This window comes from Bombina bombina, chromosome 6 (assembly GCF_027579735.1).
Source record: "Bombina bombina isolate aBomBom1 chromosome 6, aBomBom1.pri, whole genome shotgun sequence".
Classification (NCBI taxonomy): domain Eukaryota; kingdom Metazoa; phylum Chordata; class Amphibia; order Anura; family Bombinatoridae; genus Bombina; species Bombina bombina.
Genome location: NC_069504.1, coordinates 429,941,310 through 429,963,181, shown reverse-complemented (window position 1 = coordinate 429,963,181; position 21,872 = coordinate 429,941,310). Strand labels below are relative to the sequence as shown.

Here is a 21,872-nt window from a genome sequence, read left to right as displayed (position 1 = left end):
CCACACATATACCCATTTTTGGATCTCGTGGCTTCCTGCCTAGTCGCTTCTCTTCTACCATTTACCCACAGTTAGCAGGATTGGCAGCCATTAATTCAGCTCTGCACACTATGCTCCTGCAAGAAAGTTAATTGCCTCACTGCCGCACCAAAGCAGGAAAAGCGCGTGGGAGCCAGAGGGGTTGCATACCTCCCAACATTTTAAATGGTCAAAAAGGGATACTTACTCCCCCTTAACAAAGCTCCACTGCCCCCACCGGTACTATACAGCATATCCTATTAGAGGACACACACACACATATATATTTACACACGCATTTACTTACACACACACACACACAATTATTTACACACACATTTGAAAACACACATACATACAAACATATTTACATACAAGTACATACATATTTACATCAAGTGTAACACAGACCTCACCCCTCCATGATGGAGTACCCCCTGGGGTTCAGATACAGCTGACATTTGTTTATATAGGTTCTATGTAGTGCAGCAATACAGATAATACCAAAATATAGCAACAATATGACCCAAAAAAAAAATTGCCTGTGCAAAAATGTTGGGCAAACTGACCACTTCTATGCCAGAGGCAGCTACATATTGGTTCTCAATGCTTAGCAATTCTGCTTGTAATGCACCACTCTAACCCTAATTACCATAATCTACACCCTGTTCAGTTGTGCACAGTATATAATGAAGTAGAAAGCAGCAGTTCGTAGTTTACAAGTGTAGGAATCTGTACACAGCAGGTACAATTATCAGCTCATGACCTCACCCAAACAGGTCAGATTCAGAATCTCAGCACCTAGAAAACTATAAAATTTAACTTTTTAACCATTTAGCCATTAATTAGATGCAGATTTGCGCTGTGCAAAAACAAAACAACAAAAAAACTAACTATTAGACTAGTAAGGAGGGCCCATAAGCTCAAAGTACCACTCAAAAACGAACCTTCTCTCCATGACTACTGGACCGCTTCTGACTGACTTCTGGTTGATTTCCGGTTTTCTCCAATCCAGTGAGTTCCTCCTTCCCAACGATCATGATGATCACTCACTGCCATGCAGAAGCTGCTTAGCACACCATCGTATGATGTCATCAGGCAGCTGACAGCCGCTGCAGGAGCAGCAGAGGCTCAGGCTGACCACTGACTCAAAGTGACAAAAGTGAGTGAGTGCTGCTGTCATCACGCTGCAGCGGCTGCATTTTTGCATTACACAGCTGACTTTTTTTTTTAAATAAACAATTGAACGGCCTGCGGGGAAATGCGGGACAGACCCCTAAAATCATGGGGGGTATTGGGTGTTATTTCTGGAAGGGGCATGATCATAAAGAAAGCACATAGTAATTTCCTTTCACTATATTTTTGTCATAACGCAAGAGCCAAAACCCAGTCCCACATGTCAGGATTTCACATGTGTAACTTGCGGCCCAAAAGCTGCACCGGCACCAAACAACAACATGTCACAATAAAATGTTGGTTCAAGGGCCACATTTAAAGCACTCGGTATGTGGCTTGTGCGGTAATAGTGGGCGGGGCTAAGGCAACCAGTGGACCACCGGGCATTTGCCCAATATGCCCTATGGTCAGTCCGGGCCTGCCTGAGACAACCACCAAGGAAGAGAATCTATTGTCGCCTGATCAAGATGTAATCGCGGAGACAGATCCCCGTTCCATTGCCTGAGCATGCATAACTGCAGAGGTCTGCAAACGGAATGATGTCTATGGCAGCTACCATCAGACCGATCACCTCCATACATTGAGCCACTGATGGCCGAGGAGAGGACTGAAGGGCCAGACAAGAGTTGAAGATCTTTGACTTTCTTACCTCTGTCAGAAATATTTTCATTGATAGGGAACCTATAATGGTTCCCAGGAACACTATCCTTGTAGCTGGAATTAAGGAACTCTTTCCCAAATTCACCTTCCATCCGTGAGAACGTAGAAAGGATAACAACATCTCCGTGTGGGAGTTCACTTGTTGAAGGGTTGGTGCCAGAACCAGAATGTCGTCCAGATAAGGTGCCACTGCAATGCCCCGCAACCGGAGCACCGGCAACAGGGATCCCAGGACCTTTGAAAAAATTCTGGGAGCTGTGGCAAGGCCGAATGGAAAAGCCACAAACTGGAAGTGTTTGTCTAGAAATGCGAACCTCAGAAACTTGTAATGACTCCTGTGGATGGGAACATGCAGGTACGCATCCTTTAAATCTACTGTTGTCATGAATTGACCCTCTTGAACCAAGGGAAGAATGGAACAAATAGTTTCCATCTTGAAGGACGGTACTCTGAGGAACTTGTTTAGACTTTTGAGGTCTAAAATTGGTCTGAAAGTTCCCTCTTTTTTGGGAACCACAAAGAGATTGTAGTAAAATCCCAGACCCTGTTCCTGCATTGGAACAGGAACTATCACTCCCAGGTCGGAAAGGTCTCGTACACAGTGTAAGAACGCCTCTATTTTTATCTGGTCTACAGATAATCTTGAGAGCAGAAACCTGCCCCTGGGAGGAAAGGTCTTGAACTCTAGTTTGTATCCCTGGGACACGATGTCCACCGCCCAGGGATCCGGGACATCCCGAACCCAGGCCTGAGCGAAGAAGGAAAGTCTGCCCCCCACAAGATCCGGTCCCGGATCGGGGGCAGGCCCTTCATGCTGACCGAGTCATTAACGGGCTTCTTAGATTGCTTCCCCTTGTTCCAAGACTGGTTGGTCCTCCAGGAAGGATTGGACTGATCTTGCTTGGCAGAGGGAGAGGAAGGCTTACCTTTGAAGTTTTGAAAGGAATGAAAATTACTCTGACGTCCCTTCTGTTTATTCCTCTTATCCTGAGGGAGGAAATGACCCTTTCCTCCCGTAATGTCGGAAATAATTTCACCCAAGTCTGGCCCAAACAAGGTCTTACCCTTGTAGGGAATCGCCAAAAGCTTAGACTTAGACGAAACATCCGCAGACCAAGATTTCAATCATAAGGCAAATCCCGAAATCTTTGCTCCCAGCTTAATAACCTGTAGGGAAGCATCCGTAATAAAGGAATTGGCCAACTTAAGGGCCTTGATCCTATCCTGGATCTCTTCAAGGCGGAGTGTCTATCTGAATAGAATCAGAAAGCGCATCAAACAAGTATGCCGCCGCGCTGGTGACGAAAGCAATACACACCACAGGTTGCCATTGTAAACCCTGGTGTACATACATCTTTTTAAGCAACCCCTCCAACTTCTTATCCATAGGATACTTAAAGGAACAGCTGTCCTCTATGGGAATAATAGTTCTCTTAACCAAAGTGGAAATTGCCCCTTCCACCTTGGGGGTCGTCTGCCAAGACTCCTTGATAGAGTCAGCAATAGGAAACATCTTAAAAATTGGGGATGGAGAAAAATTGATACAAGGTCTCTCCCATTCTCTAGCAATAATCTCTGTAGCCCAATCTGGTACAGGGAAAACCTCCACCATGGAAGGTACATCAAAATACTTGTTTAATTTACTAGACTTCTTAGGATTGACTACGACAGTAGTGTCAGAGTCGTCCAAGGTAGCCAAAACCTCCTTGAGTAACAAACCAAGGTGTTTCAACTTAAATCTGAATGATACCACTTAAGCATCAGAAGAAGGAATTACACTGTCCGAGTCTGAGATTTCCCCCTCAGATGCCACCAAAGTATCTTCCTCCTCAGATTTCTGGGAAGGAACATTCTGAATAGCCACGACTGTCAGAAACCATACTCACTGAATCTTTAGATTTCCTCTTGCGCTTTCCATGCAGCATGGTAAAGGCAGACAGCGCATCAGTTACTGCAGAAGACATAAGGGTAGCGATGTCTTGCAACATAACTCCAACCGGGAGTTTGAGAGGAAGCGTAGGGCACTGCATGTTTATGATAAAGTTTGGGACATTTGAGGAGAAAGCTGCGGCATATCTTGAACATTTTCAGAAGACCCCTGAACAGCATCCGCCTTAGAATCTAAAAGTCTATCCCTGTAATTCAATGTTCTCTCAATACATGAGGAACAGAAAGGGATTGGTGGTTCTACATTAGCATCAAAACATAAAGAACAAGTAACATTCTGCAGGGCCTCTTGGTCCATCAGTACCCAAGAATTAAACAAATGAAAAATAAAATACTTTTATTTGTCTTTTAAAGTATGTCACAAAAAACGCTACTGTCCCTTTAAATTTTAAAACGACAATTTTTTATCTTGTAAAAATAAACGTATGTCTTAGAGCACCCCAGACAGCCTCTACACCTGAGGTGCCTACCTGTCCTGCTGACCGCTGGAGATAATATTGTTAGAGATATCCGGACACAACTCAGAGCTGCTCCACTTGATATCCAGAAACCGCTAAAACAGAAAAGTGGAAACTCAACAAGGAAGGACACATCTGACACTCCAGAAAGGAGTAAGAAGGAAAAAGCATGCACATTTTTTGCCACTTCAAAACAGCCCCGCCCATTGTGGGCATCACAACCTGAACCTCCCGGCCGGCATTAATCTTCACTCTGAAGGTAAAGCCGACAGGAGTAACACAAACATAACCACCCAGACCGGAATAATAAAAATTAACTGATTTTATAGTCCCTGCTCCTCTCGTCCCCAGTGCCTGCACAAACTGCCTCCCATTGTCCTATGACCTCACAATAGGCTAAATGAGTCTGATGTCTCAACGGAATTAATTGTTAAAGTGCTAATATTTTTCTGTATACTCCCTAGAAAAATAAAATTAGCACTTACCTCTATGTAATCTGCCTGGCAGTAGGGCAGCTCACTAGGTTTGAGAGGCATCCTCCCTCACATGGACCTGTGGAAAAAGGAAATAGTTATAGGGCAGCAATAACTATTTGGGAGGCGCAGTGAGGATTATACCCCACAAGTTCCCAATTGCTTAAAAGCCACCACTGCACTACTGAAGAGACTGACATGGGCTATAGCTAAAACCCAGGAAAAAGCAGAACAAACTTGCACTGCTGGAAAATAATAAAATCTTGATTGAAGAATCATCTTCCAGACACCTAAACTTTACCACTTCCTTGCTCTTAACGTAGGCAAAGAGAATGACTGGAGGGAAGGGAGGTGATATTTAACAGCTTTGCTGTGGTGCTCTTTGCCTCCTCCTGCTGGCCAGGAGTGATATTCCCAATAGTAATTAGAAATGATCCGTGGACTCACCGTGTCATTAGAAAGAAATGTGAATAATTAATATGGACACCAACACAATGAGAGCAAACTCAATATTATGAGAGCTAAAACTTGAAGCATATATAAAGTATTACCAGTAAACTATAGAATGTTAGCAGCAATTTTTAATACAAATGTAATTAATATTTTTTGGCCTGTATTAAATATTACCTATATTTTCACCTAATATTGTAAGTGGCCGAGGCTATACAAATGATGGGGTCTTTTAAGTCACTGCTGCTAAAAGTATATTAATGCAACCTATAATGTATATGCAGCACCTGTAGCTAAGGATAAGAGGTCATATGTTAAAATGCCAATACACTGAATAACTATTATTGACCCGATACCAAAAAGCAATATATTTACCCATTTATAATTTTAAGACTATTACAAAGCCCATGGCCAGCTGCCAGAGGTTCACATATTAACTAAGTTCTAAGAGTAAACTGAAATACAAAATAGATGATATAATGAAGTGTTAATAAAATAACTGGAACAATGTCAGGAACAGTAATAAGTACTAAAGGCAATATAGACTCATTAAGGGATCGTTCTGCAGTACTGTCAGACTTTTTTCAGCTGTCAACCTACACGGAAGGTCTGACGAACAACATAAAATGACTACTTTAATTATAAGATTATGTCCTGTTAAAAATCAAGCATAGATACAAAAAGAGGAACAATTCATTCATGCTGCAATGTTTTTATTAAAATATAGGAATTTGATTTTTACCTCGTCGCCTTTTTTTCTTTTCTCCATCCTCTCCAATTTCTCCATCTTCGTCATCTTCTTCATCTGAGCCACTATCATCAGAACCAGAAATTTCCTCCCCTATTGTAAGAACAAAGATTAAAGTTTCCAATAACTACTTCGCACTGATAGTGGATATATGGCATTTAATGTTCATAACTAATTGAATAAAAGCTTTATTAAAAAGGTTTGTAATTCATAATCACCTTCCTGAAGTTTCTTTTTAAGATCTTCAATTTCTTTCTGAAACTGCCGCAACATTGCATCTTTAGGATCTTCATTGATTCTAGCTTTATTTTTAATATTTTTAGCTCTGTTTGCATATCTTAATGTACTAATGGTTTCATCATAGTTGTAATCTGCAGGGCCAATATTTGCACACTAGAAAAATAATTAAAATCTATTCAGCCAGTAGACAAATAATAACAGAATTTATGTTTAACTGATAAATTTCTTTCTCCTACGGTGTATCCGGTCCACGGCTTCATCCTTACTTGTGGGATATTCTCAATCCCTACAGGAAGTGGGAAAGAGAGCACACAGCAGAGCTGTCCATATAGCTCCCCTCAGGCTCCGCCCCCCCCAGTCATTCGACCGACGGTTAGGAGAAAAAGGAGAACCATAGGGTGCAGTATTGACTGTAGTTTACAAAAATAAATTTAAACCTGACTAAAAAGCCAGGGTGGGCCGTGGACCGGATACACCGTAGGAGAAAGACATTTATCAGGTAAACATAAATTCTGTTTTCTCCTACATTGGTGTATCCGGTCCACGGCTTCATCCTTACTTGTGGGAACCAATACCAAAGCTTTAGGACACGGATGAAGGGAGGGAACAAGTCAGGTAACCTAAACGGAAGGCACCACTGCTTGTAAAACCTTTCTCCCAAAAATAGCCTCCGAAGAAGCAAAAGTATCGAATTTGTAAAATTTGGCAAATGTATGTAGTGAAGCTGCCTTACAGATCTGTTCAACAGAAGCTTCATTCTTGAAAGCCCATGTGGAAGCCACAGCTCTAGTAGAGTGAGCTGTAATTCGTTCAGGGGGCTGCCTTCCAGCAGTCTCATAAGCCAACCGGATGATGCTTTTCAGCCAGAAGGACAGAGAGGTCGCAGTCGCCTTTTGACCTCTCCTCTTGCCAGAATAGACGACAAACAAGGACGATGTTTGTCTGAAGTCTTTAGTTGCTTTTAGATAGAACTTTAAAGCACAAACCACATCAAGATTGTGCAACAGACGTTCCTTGTTAGAAACTGGATTAGGACACAGAGAAGGAACAACTATTTCCTGGTTAATATTCTTATTGGAAACCACTTTTGGAAGAAAACCAGGTTTGGTACGTAAAACGACCTTATCTGCATGGAACACCAGATAAGGTGAATTACACTGCAAAGCAGACAATTCAGAAACTCTTCTGGCAGAAGAAATAGCTACCAAAAACAAAACTGCCAGACGCTTGTGTAACAAAACAGACAGAGCAGATATCTGTCCTTTTAAGGAACTAGCTGACAAACCTTTCTCCAATCCTTCTTGGAGAAACGATAGAATCCTTGGAATCTTACTCCATGAGTAACCCTTGGATTCGCACCAACAAAGATATTTCCGCCATATCTTATGGTAAATTTTCCTGGTGACAGGCTTTCTAGCCTGGATCAGGGTATCTATAACTGATTCTGAAAACCCATGCTTAGCTAGAATCAAGCGTTCAATCTCCAAGCAGTCAGTTGCAGAGAAACTAGGTTTGGATGTTCGAATGGACCTTGAATTAGAAGGTCCTGCCTCAAAGGTAGCTTCCATGGTGGAACCGATGACATATTCACCAGGTCTGCATACCAAGTCCTGCGTGGCCACGCAGGAGCTATCAGAATTACCGAAGCCTTCTCCTGTTTGATCCTGGCTACTAGCCGGAGGAGAAGGGGAAACGGTGGAAAGACATAAGCTAGATTGAACAACCAAGGCGCTACTAAGGCATCTACCAATGTCGCCTTGGGATCCCTGGATCTGGATCCGTAACGTGGAACTTTGGAGTTCTGACGTGACGCCATCAGATCCAGATCTGGAATGCCCCATAGTTGAGTTAACTGGGCAAAAACCTCCGGGTGAAGTTCCCACTCCCCCGGATGGAAAGTCTGACGACTCAGATAATCCGCTTCCCAGTTGTCCACTCCTGGGATGTGAATTGCTGATAGATGGCAGGAGTGATCCTCTGCCCATTTGATGATTTTGGATACCTCCCTCATCGCCAGGGAACTCTTTGTTCCCCCCTAATGATTGATGTACGCTACAGTCGTCATGTTGTCCGACTGAAATCTGATGAATTTGGCCTCCGCTAGTTGAGGCCATGCCTGGAGCGCATTGAATATCGCTCTCAATTCCAAAATGTTTATCGGGAGAAGAGATTCTTCCCGAGACCATAGACCCTGAGCCTTCAGGGACTCCCAGATCGCGCCCCAGCCTAGGAGGCTGGCGTCGGTTGTGACAATGATCCACTCCGGTCTGCGGAAACTCATTCCCTGAGACAGGTGATCCAGAGACAACCACCAGAGGAGTGAGTCTCTGGTTTTCTGGTCCATTTGAATCTGGGGAGACAAATCTGCATAATCCCCATTCCACTGTTTGAGCATGCACAGTTGCAATGGTCTTAAATGAATTCGAGCAAATGGAACCACGTCCATTGCTGCAACCATGAGTCCTATTACCTCCATGCACTGAGCTATGGAGGGTTGAGGAATGGATTGAAGAACTCGACAAGTGTTCAGAAGTTTTAACTTCCTGACCTCTGTCAGAAAGATCTTCATTTCTACTGAGTCTATTATTGTTCCCAGGAAGGGAACCCTTGTGAACGGGGACAGAGAACTTTTTTCTGTGTTCACCTTCCACCCGTGAGACCTTAGAAAGGCTAGAACAATGTCTGTATGAGCCTTTGCTTTGTGAAAGGACGACGCTTGTATTAAAATGTCGTCTAGGTAAGGTGCTACTGCAATGCCCCTTGGCCTTAGCACCACTAGAAGGGACCCTAGCACCTTTGTGAAAATTCTGGGAGCAGTGGCCAATCCGAAGGGAAGAGCCACGAACTGGTAATGCTTGTCCAGAAAGGCGAACCTCAGGAACTGATGGTGATCTTTGTGGATAGGAATATGTAGGTACGCATCCTTTAAGTCCACGGTAGTCATATATTGACCCTCCTGGATCATTGGTAAAATTGTCCGAATGGTTTCCATTTTGAATGATGGAACTCTGAGGAATTTGTTTAGGATCTTTAAGTCCAGAATTGGCCTGAAAGTTCCTTCCTTTTTGGGAACTACAAACAGGTTTGAGTAAAATCCCAGTCCTTGTTCTGCTGTTGGAACTGGGTGTATCACTCCCATTTTTAAAAGGTCTTCTACGCAATGTAAGAATGCCTGTCTCTTTATCTGGTCTAAAGATAAGCGAGACATGTGGAACCTTCCCCTTGGAGGATGGTCCTTGAATTCTAGAAGATACCCCTGAGAGACAATTTCTAGTGCCCAGGGGTCCGGAACATCTCTTGCCCAGGCCTGAGCAAAGAGAGAAAGTCTGCCCCCTACTAGATCCAGTCCCAGATCGGGGGCTACCCCTTCATGCTGTCTTGGTAGCAGCAGCAGGATTTTTGGCCTGTTTACCCTTGTTCCAGCCTTGCAATGGTTTCCATGCTGGTCTGGGCTGGGGTGCGTTACCCTCTTGCCTAGTGGCTGTAGAGGTAGAAGCCGGTCCGTTCCTGAAATTGCGAAAGGAACGAAAATTAGACTTATTTTTAGCTTTGAAAGGTCTATCCTGTGGGAGGGCGTGGCCCTTTCCCCCAGTGATATCTGAAATAATTTCTTTCAACTCTGGCCCAAATAGGGTCTTACCCTTGAAAGGAATATTAAGCAATTTTGTTTTGGACGACACATCCGCCGACCACGATTTTAGCCAAAGCGCTCTACGCGCCACTATTGCGAAACCAGAATTTTTCGCCGCTAATTTAGCTAGTTGAAAAGCGGCATCTGTAATGAAAGAATTAGCCAACTTCACGGCGTGAATTCTATCCATGACTTCATCATAAGAAGTCTCCTTCTGGAGCGAGTTTTCTAATTCCTCAAACCAAAAAGCAGCTGCAGTGGTTACAGGAATAATGCAAGAAATTGGTTGAAGAAGAAAACCTTGTTGAACAAAAATTTTCTTAAGTAAACCTTCTAATTTTTTATCCATAGGATCTTTGAAAGCGCAACTGTCTTCTATTGGTATAGTCGTGAGCTTAGCTAGCGTTGAAACTGCCCCCTCTACCTTAGGGACCGTCTGCCATGCGTCCCTTCTAGGGTCAACAATTGGGAACATTTTCTTAAATATAGGAGGGGGAACAAAAGGTACACCTGGCTTCTCCCACTCCTTAGTCACGATATCCGCCACCCTCTTAGGTATCGGAAATGCATCAGTGTGTACTGGGACCTCTAAGAATTTGTCCATTTTACACAATTTTTCTGGGATCACCAAAGGATCACAATCATCAAGTGTAGCTAGGACCTCCTTAAGTAGGGCGCGGAGGTGTTCTAGCTTAAATTTAAATGCTATGGCATCAGGCTCTGCCTGCTGAGAAACTTTTCCTGTGCCAGAAATTTCTCCCTCAGACAGGCCCTCCCTCACCGCCAAGTCAGATTGATGTGAGGGCACTACAGATAAATTATCCTCTGCTTCTGCTTGCTCATTTTCTGTGTTTAAAAATGAGCAATCAGGCTTCCTAGGAAAAGCTGGCAGTTTGGATAAAAATGCTGAGAGAGAATTATTCATTACTGCCGCTAACTGTTGCATAGTAATCGAAATTGGTGCGCTAGATGTACTGGGCATCGCTTGCGCGCGCATAGCTGGTGTTGACACAGAAGGAGAGGATAGCAAGCTATCTTCACTACCTTCAGCTAAAGAATCATCTTGGGCTATATTTTTAAGTGTGATTGTATGGTCCTTAAGCTGCTTGGAAGCTATGGCACACTTCACACATAAATTTAATGGGGGAACCACCTTGGACTTTGAACATACAGAACATAGGCTATCTGAAGATTCAGACATGTTTGACAGACTTAAACAGAACTTCAATGCAATAAAAATTATTTTTGACAAAAACGTTACTGTCTCTTTAAATAATAAAAGTGCACACTTTATTACTGAAACATCAAAAAAACATCAAATAAACATTTGATTTTAATGAAAATTTCACCACAGTGTCTTAATGCTTTGAAAAGATTGCACACAAATTTCAGACCAATTAACCCCTTAATGCCCAAACCGGAGCTAATAACAGTTATTAACCGGTTAACACACTACAGTACTTTGCCACAGCTTCCACTGTGGCCTTTACCTTCCTTAGGGATTTTTTTAGTAGGAAATAAGCCTCTCTGGAGCCTTTCCTGATGCCTCTGTACTCCCCACGTGAAGCTGCATGAACTGCCTAGGCAAAACAACTGCGCAATTGAAGTGCGAAAATGAGGCCTCCTTCCTCTTCCTTCCAGAGTGGAGGGGCCTTTCTGACTAGATTAGGTGTCCAAATAAGTGCCAGGCACAAATTAAACCCCAAAAGTGTTTTAAAGTTTGAAAAAACACCTTATTTATAGCAAAAAACATGCTAAAAAGCAATCGATTAAGCCCACAATAGTGTCAACCAGCATAGAGCCCTTAAAATAAGCCATCATTTTATACAGAGTCTAAGAAAAATGGCTTACCTATCCCAGAGGGAATTTCTGACAGTCTTCTAGCATTACATGGTCTTGTTAGAAAAATGACTGATCATACCTGAAGCAGTTAAGCCTGCAAACTGTTCCCCCCAACTGATGTTCTCTGGTTTCAACAGTACTGCGTGGGAACAGCAATGGATTTTAGTTACTGGTGCTAAAATCATATTCCTCTTAGCAGAAATCTTCATCACTTTCTGCTGCAGAGTAAATAGTACAAGCCGGCACTATTTTAAAATAACAAACTCTTGATAGAAGAAATAAAAAACTACAACTAACACCACATACTCTTTACGACCCCCGTGGAGATGCTACTAGTTAGAGCGGCAAAGAGAATGACTGGGGGGGCGGAGCCTGAGGGGAGCTATATGGACAGCTCTGCTGTGTGCTCACTTTGCCACTTCCTGTAGGGATTGAGAATATCCCACAAGTAAGGATGAAGCCGTGGACCGGATACACCAATGTAGGAGAAATAAACTGTTTTACAACAATACAGTTACTTATTTCACACACACAGGGATACATATACATACATATGTACTCAATCTCTTACAATACACATAAATATAACCCTCCCTAAATGCTAGATCAGGGTTCTTCAAACTATGGTTTGTGAGCCATTACTGGGTTGAAACACAATATTTACTGGATCGCAACTTGTGTATGTGTTGTAGGAGAGTGTGTGTGGTATAACATTTTACAAAATTTTCAAGTTTGATTACAATCAGGTTTAAAGTATGCACACATTTTACTCACTTTGCCAAAAATGGCTGCTATGTTGTTGTATATTACTTCAGAAATTTTCAGACCAAGTATAAAAAAAGTTTGAAGAACTAGATGAAAACTAAATAAAGTGATATAGCTCAATTCTAAAAAAATATGTATGGGCCATAATATGCGTGTCTAAATAAAACAAACGGTTCCACATAAGACATATCCATCAAAAAAAAGATGAAAAAGCTTTAATTTAAATTAAAGATAATAACGTAAAGAACAAAAATATCTCCTTATCCAAAATCACTCTTACTACCCCCTGTGGGTGCTTTTTGGAATTGGATCCCTCAGTTGATAACAGTTGTTAAACAGAATGACTACATTCATACGATTAAATATATAACTGTGTTTAGTTTGAAAAAGACAATAAAATAAAATAATTTGGAGGGCTGAATTTTGGATCCTTAAATGATAGGTTGGACAAGGGAGACTAAATACACACAGAGAGAAGTACAGGAACGAACAAAAAGCTCAATACCATTGTTAGCCTGTTTTATGACCATTTACCACCTGGGTGCAGCTTCTTTTAGCCCAGTGATGCTTTCACAGAGTAGTATATCAGTCCGATCCCACCTATTACGGTCAGCCCAGCGCCAAAATACCAGGCAATTCCTCTCTGAACAAGAAACACAGCAACCCCTGATGATCGTTTCCGCCTTCATTGGGCCTCATCAGCGAGGTGTAGCCATATTCCTCTAAGCACACTGAGCAGGGAGTCCACGGCTGGTTGCTCCTTTTTCCCTTAGGGAGACTAAATACACACAAAGAGAAGTGCACTCACAGGAATGAACAACTAGCTCAATAACATTCGGTTAGATTACGAGTTCTGCGTTATGAGTGAAAAAGCAGCGTTATGGCCCTTTTTCACAACCGCTGGTATTGGGAGTCTTGTAGGTATAGGTGTACAGCACACCTTTATGGCCGTATCACAACTTAACTACCGCACCTTTCAAAAAGTCCTTTTTCAATGGGACTTCCATAGCGCCGGTATTAGGAGTTTTGCCTGGGAGGCAAAAAAGTGAGCGGTACAGCCTATACCGCCAAGATTCATATCGCCATCTAAAGTCAGTAGTTATGGGTTTTACGTTACAAAACTGTAGCATAAAACTCATAACTAAAGTGTTACAAAGTACACTAACACCCATAAACTACCTATTAACCCCTAAACCGAGGCCCTCCCGCATCGCAAACACTATAATAAAAATATTAACCCCCTAATCTGCCGCTCCGGACATCGCCGCCAGTATAACAAAAATATTAACCACTAAACCGCCGCACTCCATCCGCAAGTTAAATATTATTAACCCCTAATCTGCCATCCCCACGTCACCGCTGCCACTATACTAAAGTTATTAACCCCTAAACCTAACCCTAAGTCTAACCATAACACCCCTAACTAATATAATTAAAATAAATCTTAAAAAAATGTACTATCATTAACTAAATAATTCCTATTTAAAACTAAATACTTACCTATAAAATCAACCCTTAGCTTATGTTTTATTTCACAGCTAAGTTTATATTTATTTTAACTAGGTAGACTAGTTAGTATATAGTTATTAACTATTTACTAACTACCTAGTTAAAATAAATACAAATGTACCTGTAAAATAAAACCTAACCTGTCTTACACTAACACCTAACATTACACTACAATTAAATAAATTACATTAAATACAATTAACTTAACTACAAAAAAAAAACACTAAATTACACAAAAAAAATAAAATCAAAATATTTAAACTAATTACACCAAATCTAATGTTTTGTTTTTTTGTAATTAAGTTAATTGTATTTAATTAATGTAATGGTTAGGTATTAGTGTAAGACAGGTTAGGTTTTATTTTACAGGTAAATTTGAATTTATTTTAACTAGGTAGATAGTAAATAGTTAATAACTATTTAGTAACTAGTCTACCTAGTTAAAATAAATACAAACTTACCTGTGAAATAAAAATAAAACCTAAGCTAGATACAATATAACTATTAGGGTTTATTTTATAGGTAAGTATTTAGTTTTAAATAGGAATAAATTAGTTAATGATAGTAATTTTTATTTAGATTTATTTTAATTATATTAAAATTAGGGGTGTTAGGGTTAGACTTAGGGTTAGGTTTAGGGGTTAATATATTTAGTGTTAGTGATGTGGGATGCCAGAGGTTTAGGGGTAAATAACTTTAGTGTAGGGGTGGCGGCGACGTTGGGGGCGGCAGCTTAGGGGTTATTAAATTTATGTAGGTGGCGGCAACATTGGGGGCGGCAGATTAGGGGTTAATAAGTGTAGGTAGGTGGCGGCGATATCGGGGACGGCAGATTAGGGGTTAATAAGTGTAATGTCGGGGGCAAAAGAAGATTAGGGGTGTTTAGACTCTGGGTTTATGTTAGGGTGTTAGGTGTAAACATAAATTTTCTTTCCCCATAGGAATCAATGGGGCTGCGTTACGGAGCTTTACACTCCTTTATTGCAGGTGTTAGGCTTTTTTTAGCCGGCTCTCCCCATTGATATCTATGGGGAAATCGTGCACGAGCACGTAAAACCAGTTCAAAGGAGCGCTGGTATTTGAGTGCGGTATGCAGCTCAACGCTGCCATATTGCCCGCTAACGCCGGGTTTTTGCAAACCTGTAATAGCAGCGCTATTAAAGGTGAGCGGTGGAAATAACGTGCAAGTTATTCCCGAGCCGCTCATAACACAAAACTCGTAATTTGGCCGAATGTTAGCCTGTTCTATGGCGATTTACCGCATGGGTGCAGCTTCTTTTTAGGTTGGACAAGCCTGTTATACAATCTGAATTCAGAAGAAACAAATAAAAATCATTCTTCTACTGGAAAAACAAAACAATTGAAAGTGCATAAAACTGTACATTTAAAATTCAAATAAGAGACAATATGTATGTTATTCTAGAAAACATCAAAAGCTGCAGACTAGATAAGAAAGCATAAGGTTTTTTTTCTTTGCCGAAAATAGCTCAAATTTGGTAATAAGCCATAGCTGTTACCAGCTTACAGGCTCAAGCCAATGTAGATAATACCTTGTTCCAAAAAAACCACCAAGCAATCAGTGCATAGAATCTCAAAACTGAAGCAAGAATATAATGTACAACTGGGCTTGCAAAGGCTTTTAAAACAACTGAAGAAAAAAATTCTGAACCTCTAAGCAAACACCAACTTACGGTATCTGAGAATTCTGCAGATTTTTCATTGGCTGTGCATATGCACTCTCACTAACAACTAGAAGTAAAATATCAATGTGCAGGGAGTATTCAATATACCAATATGGAGACCACACTCTCTGGATTTAAAGTTAAGAAAACCTTTAATCCAAAGTGATTGTTTGGGGTCCTCACCCCTTCCTCAAGGGTATGTGTTATATTCGTAGTTTAAATAGATGCCGTATGGAACAGCTATGTATAACATCTTGGAGATTCATTAGTATTAAAAAACGTATTACAACATAAAGGCTACAAGTCCATCTCTAGAGCTTGATGTTCCTGTGAGCACTGTTGCAAATATTATAAAGAAGTTTAAGGCACATGGGACTGTAGCCAACATCCCTGGACGTGGCTGCCAGAGGAAAATTGAGCCAAGAGTGATAAGAAAGACTGTTTGAATGGTGGAGAAAGAACCAAGGACAATTTCAAAACAGATCCAAGCTGACGGTGAAGCTCAAGGTGCAACAATTTCAAGTCGCACCATCCGTCGCCGTCTGAATTAAAATGATCTTCATAGTAGAAAACCTAGTAAGACACCACTTCTAACAGAGAATCAAAAAAGCCTGGACTGGAGTTTGCCAAAATGCATGCTGACAATCCATAGTGTTTCTGTAAGAGTGTCCTTTGGACAGACGAAACAGAAGTAGAGCTTTTTGGTAAATCACAACTCATCCATGTTTACAAAAAGAAGAAGCTTTCAAAGAAAAGAACACCATCCCTATTATGAAACATGAAGGAGGCTCAATGATGATGTTGGGTTGCTTTGCTGCCTTTGGCACTGGGTGCCTAGAATCTGTGCAGGGCAAAATCAAATCAGAAGACTATCAAGGCATTCTGGAGCGAAATGCACTGCCAAGTGTCAGAAAGCCGTGTCTCAGTCGCAGGTCATGGGTTCTCCAGCAGTATAATGACCCAAAACATACCTCAAAAAGCACTCAAGATTGGATGAGAAGAATACATTGGACCATTTATTAGTAGCCTTTAAAGAGTCCAGAAATAATCCCATCAAACAACTCGCAGTTGGGAAAAGGCACCAATCAAACCTGAGATAACTGAGGCAGTTTGCTCAAGAAGAGTGGGCCACAATCCCAGTCAAAACGTGTAGAAATCTTATTCAGAGCTACATAAAGTGCCTGAAATCAGTTATCGTCTCCAGAGGCTGTGCTACAAAATATTAGGTTAAGAGTACCAATATTTTTGTAAGTGCCATTCTCATTTGTTTTACTGTTTAAAATAATATGTGAAGCCATAAATCAATAGTGAAGTTTCTGCTCTATTACTTTCAAAATAAAGAATGGTGGATACCAAATACTTTTGTCAATTTTTACTTAGTTCAGAGAAAATTGAGAATTTTTTTAAAAAGTGGAAGGTTACCAATACTTTTGACCATATCTGTAGATTCCATTAGTACATTGCTGCTCCTGAGACTACCTAGGTGTGCTTTTAAAACAAAGGGCACCAAGAGAACAAAATAAATAAACCAAATACAAATGTGGACAGGCAATAAATAAGCTGTCAAAACTGAATTTCCATAAAATGAATTAAGAAAAAAAAACGGAAAAAAAACCCACAAAAACAAGCTTAGCTAACACAGGTTTAGAAAAACATCTGCTCAGCAGGAATGGCTTAAAAGACCGGCTCTTTACCTGCTGTCCTGAGAAGACACTACAGCTGGGTCATGCAACTAGCGCTACTGATTTGGTCAGCAGCAGTTTTCACTCAGGACCAGCAGAGTTCTGAGGCTCCCGAGCAGTACTTTAACTTTGTGATTATCCACATAAAGTTGGGGAGTCACCGGTGTTAAAATGACATGCTCTAACGAATTACAGCATATATTTTTTTCTTTATTATGGCCATTTAACATGCTTTAGGACTCATTAACATGCTTGACCATAAATTTCTCAGTACATTTCACTTTCATGATTCAGAAAATGCTTAGGATTTTAAACAACTTTCCAAATTACTTTCAAATTTGCTTGATCCCTAGGTATCCTTTGTTGATGCAGCAGTAATGAACTACTGGGCAATAGCTTAACACATCGGCTGAGTCAATGACAAGAGACATATACTGTATGTTCATCCAAAAAACGTCAGCTTGCTCCCAACAGAGTATTGCTGCTCCTGAGCCTACTTAGGAATTCAAAGGATACCAAAAGAACAAGGCAAATTAAATAACAGATGTAAATTGGAAAAATGTTTAAAAATTGTAAGCTCAGACTCATGAAAGAAAAATGTTGGGTTTTCTGTCCATTTAAGCCAAATCTGCTTCTGGAAATCACTCTTAAAATACCATAAATAAAATACATTTTACAATATAAATAATAATTCAAACATTGCTCAAATAATATTTGTTCATTTATACCTTAAAATTAAAGCATTGGGACTGCATTTGGCATCTAATCATTCCTGTTTTCAATTCATTAAGTTTTTTTTAATGCAAATATAAATAAATGTTACAGCAAACTGTATCTGTTGAAGTGGACAAAATAAAAAAGGAACTTTTACCATCATAGTCTTGGAGTTGCCGCCCAATGAATCTTGCAACAGTCTAGTCAGTTTTGAATTTCTGTACGGCACATGAGTACTTTTTCCATCAACCAAAGCAGATATTACATTGCCCAGTGTAGAAAGTGAAAGATTAATTTTTGTGGCTTCTTTGAGTCTTTGACCAGTTGCGCCAGTCTTTGCCTGTCGTTCAGAACCCTGAAATACAGAATAAAGAAATACGTCTACTGTAATAAAAAGCTTTTAATATCACAAAAACAATAGAATTTGATTGCATTGCACACTCAAAAATCCTTGTGCTGTAACAGTTATATTCTAATTTGTTTTGGTCCCATAATGGTTGACAAAAAGTGAACTAATTCTGTATATTAACCACTGTGGCTTTGCACGTTACTTTCTAATGATGCAAAAACTCCTAGTATGAATTTATTCTATAAAAAAAAAGTACATTATAATTTTCAAAGCAATCATTGGGAAAATGATAAACAAAAAACATTTTTTCCAAATTATTGTTCCTATATAAGTTTGATCTACCTTTGCAATATTTTACATGCAGATGTAAGTTTAAAAAAAATTATTTAAACCTAGGTTATAAGCAGAAATAAATGTAGGTATCGAAATTTGAATATAATGGCTATAAAGACAATAGCATTTAGTAATGTCTGAGAACTGGTGATTTCTTGTATGTATTCTACAATGCATTCTCTTTATGTCCATCATTTTCAGTCTAATTTGCCTATGCTGTATTGTTTATTTATTTTTTTCATTTACCTAAATAAATTTAGAAATAAAATGCTGTAAAAAAAACATCCCTCTAAATATTGGGGTATTGTATGTAATGGAGCAAAAAAAATGTAACAGCTAAGAACAAGGACTATAGTATATAACCAACATCATTCTAAAATATACCAATCACTTTTCTTCAAAGTCAATAAAAACAAATGTATTGCTAGAAGTTCTGTTAATTTAGATAAAAAAAAAATACACCTATAGTCCAGGCCTTCTTTGCATTTACCTGAAAAGAGCCAAAATAGTGTACATGAACAATTCTATTTAAATCACTACAAAAAAAAGCTAATATTAATAATTATCCTTTAAAACTGCATACGTTTAAGTTTTAAATATCACCGACTTCTGTCTCTTCTCATAAAGTGCAAAAAAACACTTCTTCCTCATACATTTTTCATTGCCTTCCAAAAGTGGAATACAGCTTAAAGGGACACTGACATTTTTTCTTTCGTGATTCAGATAGAGCATGCAATTTTAAGCAACTTTCTAATTTACACCTATTATCAATTGTTCTTTGTTCTCTTGCTATCTTTATTTGAAAAATAAGGCATTAAGCTTTTTTATTAGTTCAGAACTCTGGACAGCACTTTTAATTGGTGGATGAATTTATCCACCAATCAGCAAGAATAACCCAGGTTGTTCACCAAAAATGGGCCGGCATCTAGACTTGAATTCTTGCATTTCAAATAAAGATACCAAGAGAATGAAGAAAATTTGATAATGGAGTAAATTAGAAAGTTGCTTAAAATTTCATGCTCTATCTGAATCATGAAAGAAAAAATTTGGGTTCAGTGTCCCTTTAAGTATCAATCTTCCTTTTATCCTCAGTGGCTTTCATATATCTAATTGCTCTAATCACACCAGCTCTCAAAATAAGAGCATCCCAATCATTCTGGTAATTAATAAATATAGGGGAAACAATACAGTTATTAACATTTCAAAAACTGACCACCAATAAAAGAAGTGTCCTAATGTATTATCTTAATGAAAAACGAGATAGAAAGAGGAAAGTGTATCATATAAGTAAACACATTTAAAGAACACAAGGTTTATAAAGAGCGTGCAAACAACAAAAGAACACAATGCATATCCAAAGGAGGAACAAGATTCATGGAAACATGATGAATCCGTCCAAAAATTAAACAATCATTTTAAAAGATAATTGAAAATTGCAGAGACCTGAATTGTTAAGAAACTGATGAAAAAAAACTTAACATCATCTTGTAAAACAAATATATGCAGAACTGATATGGAATTAAGTAACAAAGCTATCAGAGCTAGTGCTCTCCAGCCTTGGTGAAGACAAGGACATCATGAGAAAAAAAGTAAAAAGTAACCAGTAATTCTGAAAAGCTACACTGACCATGTCCAAAAATAGACTTCGCCAGGGTCTCTATAATGCCAAAATTATTATATTCTGCTTCAGTCATTTGAACTGAATAACACAAAGATCAAAGCAATTCTAGGTGAGACAAAAACCAGATTAAATTGCCAATAAAATAATGCTGCGTTTAGAGAAGCACAAAGATCAAAGTTTCTGCCACAATAGAGAACTTTTAGATCCCAGGGTAAAAGGTTACTCTACCTGGCTCCTAAAAAAAAGGATTGGCTGACATCCTTGGGCATCGCCAACTGAAACTTCTTGGGAGATACACACTTCAAAGTAAGTTTCCAGCCTTTGCTTGGTTAAATAAAAAAGGAAGAATACTTCATCTGAGTATTTACATAAATATGCTTTTCTTTATAAGGGCCGATGATCAAAAACCCTCTGGCATGAAAAGAAATCACACAAAAATTGTTTTTTAGCGTTATATTAGAAAATAGGTTACTTTTCTTCAAATCCAGAACCCTGCATGGTGCGATTCTCAAGCTAAAAATGTGCCTTTCAAAAATTCTTTCAGGGACCTTGTTCTACTGACAAGACTTCTTTGACAATTTTTGCCAGACCAGAGAGTTTTAGAGATTCCGGGCCCTAAGGAAGAGAAGCACTTTCTCACAGTAATATTCTTAATGATGGATTCTAGTTTACAAACATATTAATATATTAAATCATTTGTACTAGAACAAAGCTTGAACATTTTTGCAGCTGACCAGATGAAGAATAAGCACATCACAAAAAGACAAGCTACGGACAACATTGCCAGAGCTAATTCTGCCAAAAATGTAATCTTACTGGATGACTGAATAAATAAAATTTTGCAGGATCCAGCCACATAATGCCTATTAAAGCATCACTAGCAATGGCCAGTCTATAGATGAAGCAAATATTAAAGCTTTATCCATGGCTGAATCAAAGAAGTGTTTTGTCAGCAACAATAATGCAATGGGATAGTCTGGAAATGGATGCATTAACCTGCTCCCTATTTTGCAAAACAGAAAGGGGAAAAAGTGTTGAGACCGCCTAAACAAAGAGGATGGAAAAACTAATCTGGGCTAGGAGGGAGGGCTGCATAATTAAACCCTTGGCCTGATCAGAGAAACAAAATGAAGCACAACTCACAGTCTTTATCAAACAGAAACGTGAAGAGGTACATTCACAAGAGGATGCAATACTTCAGTAGAACAACAAGAGGGGGGATATCAGTCTACGCTACTAAGCAACAAATGCATGACAAATTTAGATGCGTTTGCACATTTCTGGGGATAGCTAACAAAGCAAATTGCAAACACCTAGAAATAATATTATTTAAATGGACAGTCTACTCCAAAATGTTTATTGTTTAAAAAGATAGATTATCCTTTTATTACCCATTCCTCAGTTTTGCACAACCAACACAGTTATATAAATACACTTTTTACCTTTGTGATTACCTTGTACCTAAGCATCTGGAAACAGCCCCCTTATCTCAGGGCTATTTATTTATTTATTATCTATTGACTTGCATTTTAGCCAGTTAGTGCTGGTTCCTGCACAAATCCACTAGAGTGAGC

The 21,872-nt window shown here is 39.5% G+C and overlaps 1 protein-coding gene across 2 annotated transcripts in view; it reads right to left on the bottom strand.

Annotated features, from left to right (window-relative positions):
• Window positions 1-21,872, bottom strand: part of KIF3A (kinesin family member 3A) — a 132,564-nt gene that overhangs the window by 75,572 nt on the left and 35,120 nt on the right. For both annotated transcript variants that reach the window (XM_053717183.1, XM_053717184.1), the window contains exons 7-9: window positions 18,153-18,350; window positions 6,149-6,323; window positions 5,925-6,023 (exon numbers count right to left, since the gene is read on the bottom strand). In XM_053717183.1, coding sequence (XP_053573158.1) covers window positions 5,925-6,023; window positions 6,149-6,323; window positions 18,153-18,350 — 472 coding nt within the window. The remainder of the gene's footprint in view (window positions 1-5,924; window positions 6,024-6,148; window positions 6,324-18,152; window positions 18,351-21,872) is intronic.